This window comes from Plectrocnemia conspersa, unplaced genomic scaffold (assembly GCF_051122295.1).
Source record: "Plectrocnemia conspersa isolate PC_06_02 unplaced genomic scaffold, ASM5112229v1 ptg000012l, whole genome shotgun sequence".
Classification (NCBI taxonomy): domain Eukaryota; kingdom Metazoa; phylum Arthropoda; class Insecta; order Trichoptera; family Polycentropodidae; genus Plectrocnemia; species Plectrocnemia conspersa.
Window position 1 is genome coordinate 18,949,727 of NW_028277176.1, and position 16,584 is coordinate 18,966,310.

At 33.0% G+C, this 16,584-nt stretch overlaps 3 protein-coding genes across 8 annotated transcripts in view; 1 reads left to right on the forward strand and 2 right to left on the reverse strand.

Annotated features, from left to right (window-relative positions):
• Window positions 1–2,051: 2,051 nt before the first annotated feature.
• Window positions 2,052–4,623, forward strand: Tctp (translationally controlled tumor protein). Its single transcript, XM_088199031.1, has 3 exons — window positions 2,052–2,160; window positions 2,652–2,913; window positions 4,173–4,623. Exons 1-3 carry the CDS (start codon window positions 2,133–2,135, stop codon window positions 4,402–4,404), a joined length of 522 nt encoding a protein of 173 aa, XP_088055157.1. The 5' UTR covers window positions 2,052–2,132; the 3' UTR covers window positions 4,405–4,623.
• A 3,363-nt stretch (window positions 4,624–7,986) lies between these two features.
• Window positions 7,987–16,584, reverse strand: part of LOC148228496 (uncharacterized) — a 215,339-nt gene continuing 206,741 nt past the window's right edge. For all 6 annotated transcript variants that reach the window (XM_088199036.1, XM_088199032.1, XM_088199033.1 and 3 more), the window contains one exon: window positions 7,987–11,307. In XM_088199036.1, the coding sequence (XP_088055162.1) occupies window positions 9,748–11,307 (1,560 nt within the window). In that variant the 3' untranslated portion in view covers window positions 7,987–9,747. The remainder of the gene's footprint in view (window positions 11,308–16,584) is intronic.
• LOC148228497 (uncharacterized) lies at window positions 9,247–9,747 on the reverse strand (the record flags this gene model as incomplete). The annotated part of the gene is made up of 1 exon (XM_088200220.1): window positions 9,247–9,747. A coding segment is annotated over one exon (501 nt), but the record flags the coding sequence as incomplete, so codon positions are not given.

Consider the following 16,584-nt stretch of genomic DNA (forward strand, 5'->3'; position numbering starts at 1 on the left):
CAGCATTTAGTTTCATGACGACTCGTTATGCAAATGATTTAACCATCATCAATAACAGTAACCTCTATAAAATGTAACGCTAATGTCTCCGTCTACCCACATAGTTAATTTTCACAAAAGTCAATTACTAAGTAGAGTGCTATGGATACCAATTCGGTTGGCATAGGTGGCTGACAAGTGCCGCGGAGCTTTATTCTTTTGATGGGACTATCCTCAGCGGCGATACGACATATACATCTCGTTGCTGTCGTTTTCCTCTTTCGATCTCTCCTCATTCTGTTACTTACCGTAATTAAATATTTGTACTCGTCTTATTGCCATAAAAAGTTATTATCGACACTATTCGTCCAATAAAAGAGTATTTTTTGCAAATGTCTCCCTGTGAAGCTATTAAAAATGCAATAAGTTTTTTAGGAGTAAACTGGTATATAAAAAACTTTAGTTTAACGATTTTATATAATTCTTAAGTAAAATATTTACCACGCATACTCTTAAATCATTTTCAACCGGTTTGAGTTTTTTCTTTAATTGGTTTATATTAACAAGCCCAAAGAATAAATACTGACTCACATACATCAGGTGCATTTTCATCAATGCATATTTAAGAATTACTTCATAATTTGTACCCGAAGCAAATTGAGAAAGCCCAAAAATTACGGCTAAGATAAACTCTATGTAAATGATGCGTTTCTATTTGATATAAACATGTCTTATTATTCGATTATAATCCAATATTGTAAACTGTAAAACTCATCCAGGAAATAAATAAAAAAAGGTAAGAATTATCTTCCTCAAAAACTTTGCATTCCTTTGTCCTCTTTGAATAAAACTGTCCAAGATATTTTTTTTGGCTCCCACAGCATCCTTAAATAAACAGTTTTAAAACTGCTATTTTTTAGTAACCGTAGTAATTTGTTCTCCTCGAATAAAAATTTCCTTGATGAGATTTCTTAGGTCTCACTACATTTTGTCCTTTTTTGTCCTCCTAAACAAGAAAATTCCGTGATGATCATTTTTATTTTTTAGCTCCCTTAGGAATTTATTCTCATCGAATAAAATTTATGGTATGGCCTTTTTATTTTTAGTGTCCTCCTTTGATATTTTCAAAATCGTTTTTAAATATTTATCACATTTTATGAATCTAGATATTCATACGCGAATTGGATAATTTTAATAGAGTTTGAAGCAAAGAAAAGCATTTTTGTCAAAGTCGAGGATACTCGACTTTTTAATGCGAATCATGTGTAATTTTACTAATTTATAGGTTATTCGCGTTCTATATGATTTGTAAGTTCGTAGCGTCTTTAAATCAGGATCAATTCTCTGAAATTATTGCATTTCTGTACTTGAATGGAATTTCTTATTATTGAAGAGAATTAAGGGGAAATTTTTTAGAAGAATCAAAAAAATATATGCTTGACTATATTGTAGATAAAAATATTTGACTTATTAATTATTAAAATTATGTTTATGCAATATTTCTATATTTGTTCCATAATTTAGTGAATTTATACAGCTAGGATATTTATATTTGTGATAAAGCTATTTGGGCATTTACATTAAAACTGAATTTTTATGTATTATGCATACAAATATATAGTCAAACTTATGTTGTGCTTGGGGGCTCCAAAAAGTTTGATCAATTACTGATTACGGACGAGAAAGACTAGCGATTGTCGAACGAAAGTTTTGTTAAAAAAATACATATTGGATTAGTGCTATTAGTTACTGGATTTATTACCATTACAGTTTTATGTACTTTACTGAAATATATTTTTTGAAATTAAAAATATACAAGAAAAAATAGTGATATTTACTCTATTATATTTTTAATTTGTATTTAAAAATTTTTTTTTATAATAATCTAAAATATTGGTACGATTATTAATTTGAATAAATTTTATTATAAAATAAAATAAAAATGTTTATTATTTTCTTAATATATATTTATATTGAATAAAATATGTACAATAAAATTTGTATAATATTTTTAATTCCCACTTTTGGCCGTAAGCGAATGTTCGTCGGCTTAGGTTGGCTGCCTTGACGTTCCTTTCCCGTCCGTCGTTGGGCCCCGCGGTCGTTCGTTTGTTCATCGGTCAACATCGTCGCCGTCCGCCACATCAGCAACCATGAAGATCTTCAAGGATATCATCACAGGTGAGTTCTTGCCGTTTGATCACTAGATGGATTCATTTTTGTCTCATTTCTCACGTGAACGACCAACTATTTCACTCGATGAATCACCGTCGAGTTTCCCAGCGATATGTCACCTTGTCCTTTTGACATCTGTGTGTTGATCGAACCTCGAATGGCGTTTATTAGTCGCAGTCATACGACTTACGTATAGTTGATCTAATGAACTTTATGAAAGTTTAGCTCTGAATATTTTTTTAAATATGGCGCGTTAATTAATCACCGATGTTGGTTTAAATGAGATATTTGACGGCATTCATATGCTTTTCTATGTCAATTTATGTATCTTTATGAAAGAATGAAGTTGCAATTTATCGCAATTTATAGGATAGGTCAGTAACGGGTTTTGGTTTACCAAAAAGTAGCATAAATTGCATTTTCATGTAAATATTAGTATTTTAACACTGTATGTTTAAATGTTTATGTTGTTCTAAATCATTTATTTTTTATTTCAGGCGATGAGATGTTCTCGGACACCTATAAAATGAAATTAATCAATGACGTAATTTATGAGGTGTACGGAAAGTTGGTCCAAAGAGTTGAAGGCGATATTCAAATCGAAGGATTCAACCCTTCCGCCGAGGGCGGTGATGATGAAGGTGGTGATTCCGTCACCCAATCCGGAGTTGATGTTGTACTGAACAATAGGCTACAAGAATGCTTTGCCTTCGGTGACAAGAAATCCTACACTTTATACTTGAAAGATTATATGAAGAGGTATTTATTTCTTTCTTTAATCACGTGAAAGCTCTTATATTATATTGTAAAGATATTTAAAAGATTTTTACAAAAAAAATATGGTACCACTAATCTGCTGACATGCAACGTATTGATTTTTTCAAATTACATAAGTTATATTGAGGCAGAACATTAACCCCTAAGAATCTGAATAAAGTTTGATTTTGAAAACTTACTCATTTGATATAATTCCCTACATTTATTTATTTTAATTTCTAAAAAAAATATTTTAATTATGTTTTGTAGTTTTTATAATTTCTTATAATTTCGTGCTATGCCTATGCGGGTGATTTGGATTAACCGTTGTTTTAAATTTTATATTTGACACTTCACCAATGGTTCAGATAGTACCTACATTGCGATAGTATTGAAAACTGTTGATAAAAAATTTGAACAAATGTATCAATACAAGTTAAAACTTGCCCAAATTTTTTCATTGTTTTTAATTTAATAGTTTTCATATTTTTTCTTGTTACATTGCGCGAAATTCTCGTAAAACTGCCTGTTGTCATACATGTCAACTTTAAATTTACACTATGCTGTCAATTTTCTTCTTCGCACAAATGTTTTGCCCTCTAAGGTGTTGTCCAAGACACCTTTTGATTTCGGCCCGAATGTTATTTTTCAGTTGCTTTAGCAACTGAAAAATAAGTCTTTGTGTAAACGTCTTATTTGAGATAACCTCTTGGCAATTCTCAGGTGAATTGCCCTTTGATGTACTTATGTCTTGACAACACTTGCATGCTCAACTGTGGCTTTGTTCTTAATTGAGAGTGGTGTGCTAGTTTGTTATATAACCGAATAAAAATTTAATCATTGATTTGCTTTGAGATTCTTTTTGGCTCAGAATTATTGCTTCTTAGTTTTGATAGTAAAATTTCATAATGTTTGGTCATGAATTTTTCTACAGTTAATCTTCAAGCTTCGGATATATTTTAGATTTACTCTCACAAAATTACGCTACCTTCTAATTATATGACTTAAAATTCACCTCACATACATTTGATTTGTTAATATCTACATTTTTTCATCAGTATATGCACTTTATAATACCAATAATCAACATTTCATGTTGGTTTTTGGAGCAAAGGGTGCAAGATTAACAAAGACTATGGATTCAATGTCAAAATTTGCATTTGTAAATTTCGACAATGTAGTTTTTTACACAGTCATCCATTTTAATCAATTTATAAATGCTTACATTATAGATTTGAAAAATGTTTATTTATCTATTTCAGATTAATTGAAAAGCTCAATGAAAAGTGTCCCGGAGAAGTTGATGGATTCAAACAGAACATGAACGTCGCCATGAAGGATATCCTCTCGAGGTTTAAGGAGTTGCAGTTCTTCACTGGCACGTCCATGGACTGCGACGGTATGATTGCCCTGATGGAGTACCGTGAAATCGACGGTGATTCTGTGCCTGTTCTTATGTTCTTCAAACACGGTTTGGAGGAAGAAAAATTATAAGCTACTCAATCGTTTTGTTCGTAATGCCGTTTATTTATATATAAACAAATTGACTGTGTTGCATTTTATTGCATTTTTGTAATTTTTTTATAGTATAAACATCTCATATCATTTTTTACCTGCTGATTTTCAATACTTAAACACGACAGTTATATAATCTATGCAGATATTTATTTACAATTTAACTTAAATATATTAAAACAATTTACTGAACATTAATAATGGTTTTATATTTTCTATTCACTGTTCCTCATTACATATCCTGATAAAAGAAATTGTGAAATAATTATACTTACCAAGAATTTCTTATTTCCAACTTACACTTTACAAATTAAGAAGAAAGTTCTGGTTTCACATGTCTTCAATTTGTATGTAGTTCAAGTACTTCGGTTATTAGGTGCGGAAGAAGTTAATCAACGTTTGGCTGTTCTAGATGATCATTGATATCTTGAAATGTAGTTTTGGTTCCATAAGTCTAATTTTAGTAAAAAATCGCTGAATGATCCTTCGAATGATGGTAGATATTTATACATCAGATGACAACTTGAATATGAATATTTCTCACATTGCTACACACAATGCTATATTATATGTCTAATGAACAGGCAATGAAATATTTGAGCCAAAAATACCAGGAGAATGTCGGGAGCCAATCGATTTGTTTCTGTTCTTTTTTATTGTCTAGCGACTTGGTACGGAGAGCATTTCAATGAAACAAGACTAAACTACAAAAATGTAACTTGACAGCAATGTCAGCTATTTTTATAATTAAAAAATATATGTTAAGTGTTACCATTAATCCAAATAGTAGAGCTAGTTTCTGGTATGCTGCGGACTAGAGCATCATAAAGAGTGTGCAATACTAAAGTATTCCTGAAGTAGCGTGCATTCCTTAAGATATAACCGAGCATTTTTAATGATCTGCTGAGTTTTGCTGGCTAAATTTCAAAAGTCATTTCTAAATCTTTAGTAAAAGAAGACCTGTCTAGAATATATCCACTGAGATGGTAGGAATATTTTGCTGGTATCGATGACCTTGAAATTGAAATTATGACATTTCTTTACACTGAACTTCCATAATTGAATGATGCATTGTTGTTTCTATGTCATTAATAAACAATAAAAACAGCAATGGACCCAAGCTGGATCCTTGAGGTACTCCAATAGAGGTCTTATACCGTTCTGAAAAAGAGTTTTTATACTTGACAAACTGATATCTATTGGTCAAGTAATTTGAGAATAGGTATATAAGAGCTTCAGAAATTAGATAATTTTTTCACAAGTAAAGCATGATTGACTTTATGGAATGTCTTTTCAAAATCTGTGTATGTAACGTCCACTTGTACACCAGAGTCCAATGATCTTGAAACAAAGTTAGACAAAACCATAAGATTAGTGACAGTGGATCAAGATTGCGGAAACCATGTTGCTGCTCGAGAAGCATACATCTGCAATGATTAAAAATATATTTATGCAATACAATTTCAAATATTTTTGCAGATGCTGAAATCAACGCTATTGGCCTGTAATTGGCAATGTGGTTTTTATGGATCAGAGAGACCTTAGAGCATTTCCACAACTCTGGAAAACATGTAGGTATATGTATATCTTTAAATATAAAAAGATATCTCATTTTTGGTTTATAAAGTATAATGTATGTATACAATATAATTGTACTTCTCTCAAGTGGTAGAAACAAAGATTTAGTTTAATTTGTATGTCATTGCTTGTCATCATACAAGGGTAAATCAAATAAAAACTTGAAATAAAATTTGCTAATATGCTAAAATGGACAATGACTTAGTGGGCTTGACTTGTCATAAAAAGTCTGCTACAGAACTCCAGCTGTTTCGGAAAATCCACTTATATTCTTGCTGGAGTGAGACATGCATCATCATATTGATTAAAACTTATTTATTGGTGTTTGCTCTACTTTGTTGTATGTTGTAAGAGCAGCGGCCTTTTTAAGTTACTGTTGTGCATTCGAGTTGCAGGCCACTTAAAATGTTTTTTCTCTCTATTGATTGTATTTAAACCGTTAATTTGATTCACTATCGTACTAGCTTTTCTTTTGTTGTCATTTATGTTGTATCTTCTCAGGTAAATTTCTGTCACACTAAACGACTGTCCTTATGATTTTTATCTTCACAATGAATTTATTAGTGAAGCTGTTTAAAGCGAAAAAGCAAATCAATAGGAATCAATTGCTTTAACCACATAAATGTGTCTGATCCCTTCGTAACCAACTGCATACCGATGCGCTCTTTTTGTTGGCCCAAATTACCCAACAGCATTATTATGCTGTTGTAATCCACATGGACTTAGGGAATCTTAGAAATCAACTTGAGTAAAATAAATGTACTACAACTGGCATCGTCTCTTAAATCGTGTATTATATTTCATCGACCTTTACCGTAAATCAATTAAATCGTTGTAGGTACATAAATAATTTTAAATATTCCATAGACGAAGATGAATGACATATATTTAAGGAATGAACCTAAATGAAAGAATTTGATTGCCAAGGAGTTTTTATATACATATATAATTATATTTAACATTTGGTACTACTTATTTGAATGGTTTATTACCTTTAAAAATTATCCATATGAAATAAGAAACACATTTTTCTCATAACGTGCCATTTATAGTTGTTCGTGAACGTCATAAATTAAATTCATTTTTTCATATTTTGGAAAGCCTTAAATCTATACTGTAATGTTGTACTTTAAATAATTATCTTATTACCTACCTATGTATTACTATAAAATAAAAGGTGTGTTGAATCGTTGATCCTATATTAGCATTTCATCCGTTTGTCACAATCCGAATATTCGAGTATTTGAATAACGAATTATTATTAGTAAAGTATTAGTTCATATTTGTAGTGGATTATTTGATATTTTTATTTTCTAAAAACACTAAAAGCTGTCTAAAAACAGTTGTGTATTGTTTGGTAACAACGCAGGTAGTCCCATCACTCCAATGTACCACTGCAATATTTACAGCCTAATTGTGCCTTTTTGTGTTCTACGAAATTTATCTTCTTATATTTGCGATTAATGTGCCATGGCCCTAACAACTAATAGCCGACAAACAAAATATTGAAGAAAGGAACATTTTGTAATTGCCGAAATTCTAAAAATAGCTGTGTACTGTTTCAATTGCTTGTATTGATTTTTTATCTCTTTTAAATCAATATGAATAATGTTTAGTATTAAACTTCCCTTAAAGTAATTTATTATGGAAATATTTTTATGAGCGTACTAAGTTGTAGTCTTTTCGTCAACAAGAATATTTAAATTAAACTTCATACTGATTTAAAGTTTGAAACACTAACTGCTCCATTATTTTAAAATTTGAAATATACGTACTTGATATTTATTGACACGTTTTATTGTGATTTGTGTGTATGAACCTGTAAATATTATTAAAACTATATTTTTCGATTCTTCGTAATATTAAGAATGTATTCAAATATTCGAATATTTTATTGTTTACTACAAACAATTCGTTTATATTTTGTGGTTTAGGAAGATATGGAATTATGGATTTGTTTTTGTATAAATTAAAAAGTAATACTTGTTGGATAGTAGTTTATTTAAATATTAAAATCTTGTATTTATTTACATTATGTAATATTTCCCAACACGTATTCTTTCCATTATCGAGGAACGTTTAAAGATTATGAAATTTGTTATTTCCGATTGTAGTAATAATATTGCTTAATTGAATATATAATGCGTATATTATAAAACAAATACAAAAGTTCGTAAAATACTTGACAAGATAGGAATACAATGGAAAAAGAAGTTTGAAATTTTACATTATAGAAAGACATGTGTAATGCATGTGACACCGTTCGACTATGCATATTAATTTTTCATACAGTACCATTGAAATATTCATTTCGCAAGTTAAAATGTAAACATAAATGTACAATATTAAAAGAGAAAAAAAACACAACAGGGTTAACCAAAATAATAATCATTAAATAGGATTTAATTTATGTTTAAAATCAAAAAAATCCTACAGTTGGAAAATTTATAGATCCGTTTACGTTATTTGTAAAGGGAATGTGTACATCGTATGTTTATATATTAAAAATTTCTAAAAAATTATTGCTTTGCAATACGTTGAATATTTTACATTTCAAATCGTGATCACGTATTTATATATATACATTTATATCAAGGTTGCCGTGAAAATACTGAGAAAGGAATTTTTATGAAATCATTCTCTATTAATTGTATATTCAATTCAACGTTTATATTTACAATTTAAAAATAACATTTACAAAACAATACAATTCAGTGCTCACTCAGACAAATTAAATCGAACATTATAAAAAAATAAAATTTTGCTTTTTCTCCATATAATACAATATGCAATTTTATTTTCCAAATCTTAAGTCGAAAAACCTAAACATATAATATACATATGCATATATTATACCTATGTATACTTTCTCTAAAGTATAACTGTATACTTTTTTTAGTTAAAATTACGTTTTTCAATACGACTAGTATGTATGTACACGTTGTATTTAAAAAAAAAAAGAATTTAGAAAGGTTCCTTCTTTTAGTGTTACATATATTATTATGCATATATATCTTTCACCGATCACTACATCATCATCACATTTGTAGATATCATACGTATTATAAAATAAGTCGAGCCACGTTCTCAGCCACTGGTCGTTTTAAACAAGGATCTAAATATTAAGTGGTTTGCAGTCTTTTTTTACATAAATATAATATTAACACAAATCTGACTATCACACAATACACTCGAGAGCGTCTTTAGTATTCGCCGATATGGAATGAACGCGTTCGCCGAAACTCAACAGCTAAAGGTGTTGTCGCGACTGCAGGAATGCACATAGTTATGCTCGTTGGGTGCATAGCCAGTTTCGGAGATGACGGAGTACTCGGGCTCGGCAGCACCGCAGTAGCCTCCGTTCCGGATCTGCTCGCAGCCGTCTCTGTGTCCTTGGTAGTCGGAGATAGAATCCGAGTTCCTAGGATAGCCGTTGTCCTGCTTCCTGTAGCGGTTGTCTAGGTTTCGCTTGCTTTCAGTGTTGTACTTGAAATTCTCTTGGTTGTTCTTCTTATCCGCGAGCGACCTCAGCGAACCGTTGTTGAGGGTGTGCGGCAAAGCGCCGTTGTTGAGTGTGTGGGGATGACGACGCGTGTCGCCGTTTATGTAGGTGAATCCGTTAGCGGGTAGAGTGCCTCCGCCCCTGGCGACGCCTGGGACTGCGCTCCCTCTGGGAGTTCGTCGCACCGAGCCCTGCGCTCCTCCCGGCAGGAAGAAAACGCTCGGGGAGGCATACAGCTCTAGCTACAGTTCCGTCACCGGAATTGGCCTGATGCCGGGTCCGATCGACTGTTGGGTCACGGGGAACTGTGGCGGGTGCACTCCGCGCACAATATAATCTTCCTCCGAGAACGTCTTTTGATACTCGTGCTCTTTTCTAGAAATCGCACGCTTGTTCCACTTGTAGTCTTTGAACACTTCGTGCACTCGCTTCCTGCAGTGGTACAGGAATAAAAACAGCCCTGTGATCAGAGCCACGCTAGCCGCTATCGAAACTCCGATGAGCAGCTGCTGATGCGTGTCGTGCAGCGCGCATCCTAAATCATCCGGACCCAAATTTCTCAAAAGGCGCTCTTTGAGATGCTCTGGACTGGAACACTGCACTTGGCTGAAGTTCTTCTGCGACAGGCGTTCCTGCAGCCACGCCAATTGACAACTGCAGTGGAAAGGATTGTCGGTCAGTTCCAAGCGCTTGAGTTCGTGCCAAGCCAGAAGCGATTCAGTTAACGAAGTGAAGGCATTTTCTCTCAATATCAAATGTCGAAGATTAGGCAGACCCACAAGCGAGCCCTCTTCGATAGTATCAAGTTTTTTATTACTAGCCAAAGTCAGCGTCTCTAAATTCAAGTTCTCGTTGAACGCCGCTTTTTCTATTCTTTCCAACTGGCTCGCCGCTGTGATATCCAGTTTCCTGAGATTCACTAGACCTTTAAAGGAGTCTGCTTCGATCACGACAAAATCGTTCTGGCCTAGGGTGAGTTCTTCAAGGCGCGACAATTCAGATAATTGCGACGTTGGAACATTTTTGAGTCGATTGCCGGATAGATCTAGAGTTCTAAGACCGACTAATCCTTTGAATGAACCGTCACTTATATTCACAAGTCCAGCTCCGCCTAGGTTTAGTACAGACAGTCTGCTGAGACCAGAGAAGGCGTTGTCTGGCAACGAGTTGAATGCGTTCAAACCGACGTGTAACTCTGCTAGGCTACCCAAAAGGGAGAACGAAGGCGTTGGTACAGCGTTGAGCTGGTTGTCATCTAGGTACAACATTCTCAGTGAATTTAGGCCTCTGAAAGCGGACGGATCGATGCGAGATAGTCTGTTCTTGCCCAAGTTGAGCTCTTCAAGGAGAGGTAGAACCGAGAATACGTCACTGTTCAACTCTTCCAAAAAGTTACCTCTCAAATTGAGGACAGTTAACGATTTAAGGCCTTGGAATGTGTGATTAAACACCGACGATAGTTTATTGTTGTCTAGGTGTAGTTCTTGCAGTTTCTTCTGACTCTCAAAACTGTTGGGTGGTATGCTGACTAAGTGGTTGTAGGATAGGTCCAAGAAGTACAGCTCACTGTAGAACTGTATTGAGCTGTCTACAGTTTTGATTTTATTGTTCTTGATGACGAGTCGTTGGATGGAGGGGTTGAGGGTGATGGGCAGGACGTCCAGTTTGCCTTCTTCGCAGCGCACCACCAGGGTGTCGTCGTTGCAGTCGCATCCGATCGGGCAGTTGGTTAAGGCGTTGGCGGGTGAGAGGACCATCAGCAGAACGACTATTGCGATTGTGCTGAAGTTCATTTTGGAGATCTGAAAATAAAACATGATAATGTTAATAAAAGGGGACATTGCAACAAATATATATTAAAGTTCTGAAGACGAATGGCATTATGAATAATGAAGGTGGAAATATGTGCACGAAAAGAGGTACTCCTTTTAGTACCTATAAAATGTTTACGACGAACCCAATTGAAGCTAATGGCAGGGCGCATCTTTGGAAGATTCTCATGTAAATTTTCAATTCATAATGAAATGTATGTGTGTGTTTCTATATCTATATAGATGTATGTATATTTTATATCCGATAAAAACGTATCAATAAATTAGGCGTTCCGTTCGAGAGACTTTTATTCAAGTCTCGTGTTTCCGATTCGTGTTTGTTTATCTGAAAATATAATATATTCGATTCTGCGCCTTTGCCATACGTGTAATATCAGAGCAGTTCATAAATTTGTTTTAAATTGCACATACAAGTGGTTAGTATATCATTGATGATTTTTTTTGTTATAAAGATAATACTATAATCAGTACAAAATATTCCCGTAGGGTTTCACAAAATTTTGCTTGTATTACTTATCGATGAATCTCATGATAAACAATAAAAACTATGAACTCAGTGGTATGGTCAGTGACTAATTACCCCGAAGACCTCGGTTCGAATCTCATATGAACTTTTGTGTTTTTCTATTTCTATCGTGTCTGGGAGATCGGTATTAGTGATTAATATATAATTATGCTCGGTGAACAATGATTAGGTTTTCATAGACTTTCCTAATCTCACATATGAATACCGTGATGATTAATTTAAATCGAGTTAGGTCGTACATATTAGGTATAAAAATATCTAATAATGAGCTACTTCAGCTCATAAAAACTATCTTATAGGAATAGCATAAAAAAATCTCTTAAAAGTAATATAAATTGGATTAAAATATTAAAATAGAATTATATGTAGGAATAAATTATATTTTGTATTGTTAATAGATATAGAAATCTTTATGTTAAATCATTAAAAAAAAATTTTTTGGTCTCGGTGCCTATTTTATTTCCATTACTAAGAGCATTATTTATTAATGTAAAATAACCAACTTTGCACGTGATCCATTAACAGATTATATAGTTAAAATTCTAGTTGGTTCACTAGCAATCCGATGAATAATTAGAAGGCTGCAAGTTAATTATTGCGCCGACCGGCGGTAATTTTAATACTTTAGTTAAAAATAAAATTAAAATAAATTGAAAAACCAGTAATTGTATATAGTATGAGTAATGAAATTAATCAAATATAAATATGTATTTGTACAACTTAATTATTTTTTTATAACATAAATCCAAAGCTTAAACCGTAATTGTTTATTGATCAATGTAATACTTAGATTTCTCTCACAGTATTAGATTGTAAGCTATTGTGTAAGTATAACATCTATAATCTTCTTAGCCATATTGGTTACAAGTTACATCAATGAACGACCATATGTTGAATTTCTACTAAACTCCTGCTTAAAATAGACGATTGTGTATACAAGCTTCGGTTAAATATTTTGAGCTTCAAAGTCATACAATATCTTATGTACACATAAACATAAATTAAACACCCAAAAAATGGAAGTGATCCTTTGACAACAATATTCGTTTTCTTTGTCTGCCATTCGGAACTATTATTCAACAGAGCCGATGTCGGAGATAATTAAATCAAGCTCAGTCGACTTCATTATAAACATTGTTCCAATTTTGCTAGCGATCCTCGCAAACTGCTCCAAGTTAACGAACGTCGGCAAAAAGTTTCGGAATCCCACCGAAATTAATTGCTTTTTATCGATTCGTAACTAATTGGAGTTTTCGGCTCGGAACCAATATATAATGAGGCGAAATACAATTTTTGGAAGTGAGGCTTGCCAATTTGCGGCGCGAAATCGCACAAATCCCGGATCCGTAATAAATGGCGTTATAAAAACGGGTTTTCGAGAAGCGCTGCTCTTATAGGACTATATAACGGGTATGAGCTTTCCCTCGGAAAAAGAAAAAGAAAGCTTAATATTAAGTGTAAAAATGAGAATAACATCTGAAAACAAAAATTACGTATAAACAATAGGAATAATAAAAAAAGGTTGCTTTAATCTATAATATATTTCTTCCACAGTTTGATGGGGGTCAATAAAAGAGATAATTAGATATTATAAAATACAGACTGTCTTAAAGTTTTACGTATGCTTATAAGTGTACACTCAAGAAAAAACCCCGTAAATATAACTACTACATATATAGTTTATTTAAGATCCTAGAGATTAACTAAGCAATATTTGTAAAAAATTATGACATTTTATATAATATGAGTCCATGGAAATCCTGCAAGATATATTTTTTACAGAGAAAACTTTGAAACATATAGCATTCAATATAATACAGATTTACTTTTAAGGGAAGGGAAGGTGGGAGGTACACATATGCTTTGAGGCGGGTTCTGAAGAGTTACTTTGAAAAAATTTATTTATATCGGTCAAAGTGTATATGATTGTATAGACTTTATAATAGAGAGTAAACATATAGAACATAATAAAAAATAAGCTATTATTATGTAGCTATTCTTATATTATACCAAAAATAACTTTTTCCATTTTATTTTAATCTAGACTACAAATTACTTTGAAATGAATTTATTCAAGTTCGATATATTATATTCAACTATAAAAGTTTTTTTTTTGTATAATGCTCAAGTAAGAAAATCTCAAAAATGAGACTGACGACATAAAAAAACGTTTATTGTTATAATAGTTATTTAATTATATTTTTAGGCAATTTTTTGCCGTACACTGAAATCAGCGCTTGACTGATAAAAAATAACCTTTTTTAAAAAGCATAAATAAAAAAAAATTACACTTGTGAGGGTTTCGATCACCTTCACCATTTTTTTATATTATAAATTAGATGGCATTCTAACGACCATTTAAACAAACGAAAGGGAGAGCAATCTGTTTTGAAAGTCGGGCCACAGACAATATATTCACAAAAATGAGAAAGAGAATCTGTGACCAAATAATTGGAAATATTGCACGGATCATCTAATAATACATCCGTTCATCACCTATAATTACCGCCGAAAAATACTATTTGTTTGGAAATGACGCGCACTTTGAGCACATTATTGTTATTCAAATCTTTGGTTACCGATCGCCTGTGTGGTCATTTGGACCGTTTCTCTTTAGGCGTGAATACATTTCGGGAGTGTCTCCAAGAAGCGATGTGATTGGCTCGCAAACATCTTCATTTGCGATTCGCCAGAGCTGTCTCGAACCAGCATTATAAAATATGTGACACTTGGTCACAGTAGGAGAGATGCAGGAGAGATACGCTATAGAGTCTGCATCGACACGAGAATAGATCATGACAAATCACAGCCGACAATAAGTCAGCGAAGACCCTCCGAAGGCATCTACCTTTCTCTATATATGTGTTAATTCATGTATATATAATATATTAAATAAACTGTTAACAGCTTTTTCAGCGCCTATTTGGCTGCAAAGTCACACCACTTCACACCAAAAACGCAAGTTTTTGATAACATATCTAATTATTTATGAAACAATGAATATAAGTTTTCAGCAAAAACTTAAAACAGTTTGTACAGAGAAGGGAAGGAGAACGCATGCAAGAAAATTGTTAACAAACAACAGTTAAACACAAAGAAGGGTCTGTTTAAGTTTAGTGTTATTTTTAAATATCTTAAGATGTGTATTTGGTCATAATCGAAGAGTAATTAAATGAAAAAAGGTATTAACAAATTATAATAAATCACGAAAAACCATCTAGACTTCGTTTTTTAGGCCCTAATTTTATTTAGCAGGATAAAGACCGTAAATACACAACCAAAGTAGTAAAAAAGGAACTAAATTCAAGAACCTTATAATATTAACACTTGGATAAGGATCGTGAAAAAACATTAAAATAATCTTGATGAACTATTTCAAACTCTGAAAGAAAACTCCAAGTGATACTATACAAAAACTATTTGAAAGTGTGCCTGAAATAATTAATCGTGTTTTACAGGCAAATGGCGAATATGCGCGTTTAGTTTTAGTTGTGTTATATATATTTTTTTTAAAGTTATTTTGGACTTTATAGGTTGTAAAATATATGTTATAGTGAATATTAGATGTAATAATTTTAATTATTCATTATTTTTAGAGCATAGTTTTCTTTAGTACTCATAGTTGAATTTGCAAATGTGACACATGCGTAATATTAAATTTATATAAATAAATAAAATTAGATAGTTTAAATGCTAAGATGTTTGCGAACCACTGATATAAACCATGATTTCATCAGGCATTTGATGTATGGTTTCTTGTGTATATCGCCGTACATGGCGAAATAAAACCTTAAGCATTTCTTGCGTCTAAGCACGCTCGCGTTTTCTCTCTTCTCCCAAAACGAAGGAGATGTGACAAGTATCGTTAAGTGGCATTTTCATGACGGAGGCAATAACATAATCAGCGAAAAGGAAAGCGCGCATCCAGTGAAGGAGAAAATGCCTTTTATGGGGAGCGAGCCGGGACCGGTCTGGGTGGCTGCATCCCGGAACGACGTGCTTTCGTTTCATGGCTCCATTTTATCCCGAGAAAAAAAACATATCCGGGAAGGGTTTTCCATGAAAAGAAAAGCTCGGTGCAGGCAAATGCGCCCAAACCGGTACGTGACCGGCCGAATGGACCAGCAATGAAAGTTTGGATTGCCAATTAAGACTCCGGTATGGGGAGAATTCATTAAATGCCGTTAAAAGGCGCTCGGAAAATTCTCAGGTAAATCACTTTCCAATCGGGCGAAATAGTTTGAAGTGTTGGCAACTTGGATTAACGAACGCGCCTCACGCAACCCGCCGTGTAATTATGCGAATTTTCGCTCCACCCCCAGTTCGCCTCTGTGAGATTGATGCCAGCGGTGCGGAAACGCTAGTGAATCTCGAGGCTGGAATCTTTACAATTAATTTAGATAGAACAACACAAAAAGTGAAAATCTTGACTATAAAATATTAGGTCAGTCCAAAGAACAGTTAAAATATATAAAATATTTAAAACCTTTCCAACATTTATATCGTAGTAATAAGTATCAATGATCATTTTCAAGAATTATACGAATAAAAAAATTAGATGATTTTGCCTCTAAGAGATTAATATGAGTCATTGTGTAAGTTGAAATCCTTAGCTAGTTAAGTTATCGATCGTACCTTTGTATTTGGTGCGTGATTATAGATGGAAAGCTTGGCATTCAGAGCCTTTTGTTCTGAAACTATTTTGGGCGTTTGTATGACAA

What these genes read in the sequence shown, in the direction of transcription:
- Tctp (XM_088199031.1), top strand. Translation starts at nt 2,133, where the DNA reads ATGAAGATCTTCAAGGATATCATCACAG. An exon ending in CTTCAAGGATATCATCACAG is followed by an intron (nt 2,161 to 2,651) that starts GTGAGTTCTTGC and finishes TTTTTATTTCAG; the next exon opens with GCGATGAGATGTTCTCGGAC. An exon ending in TTGAAAGATTATATGAAGAG is followed by an intron (nt 2,914 to 4,172) that starts GTATTTATTTCT and finishes TATCTATTTCAG; the next exon opens with ATTAATTGAAAAGCTCAATG.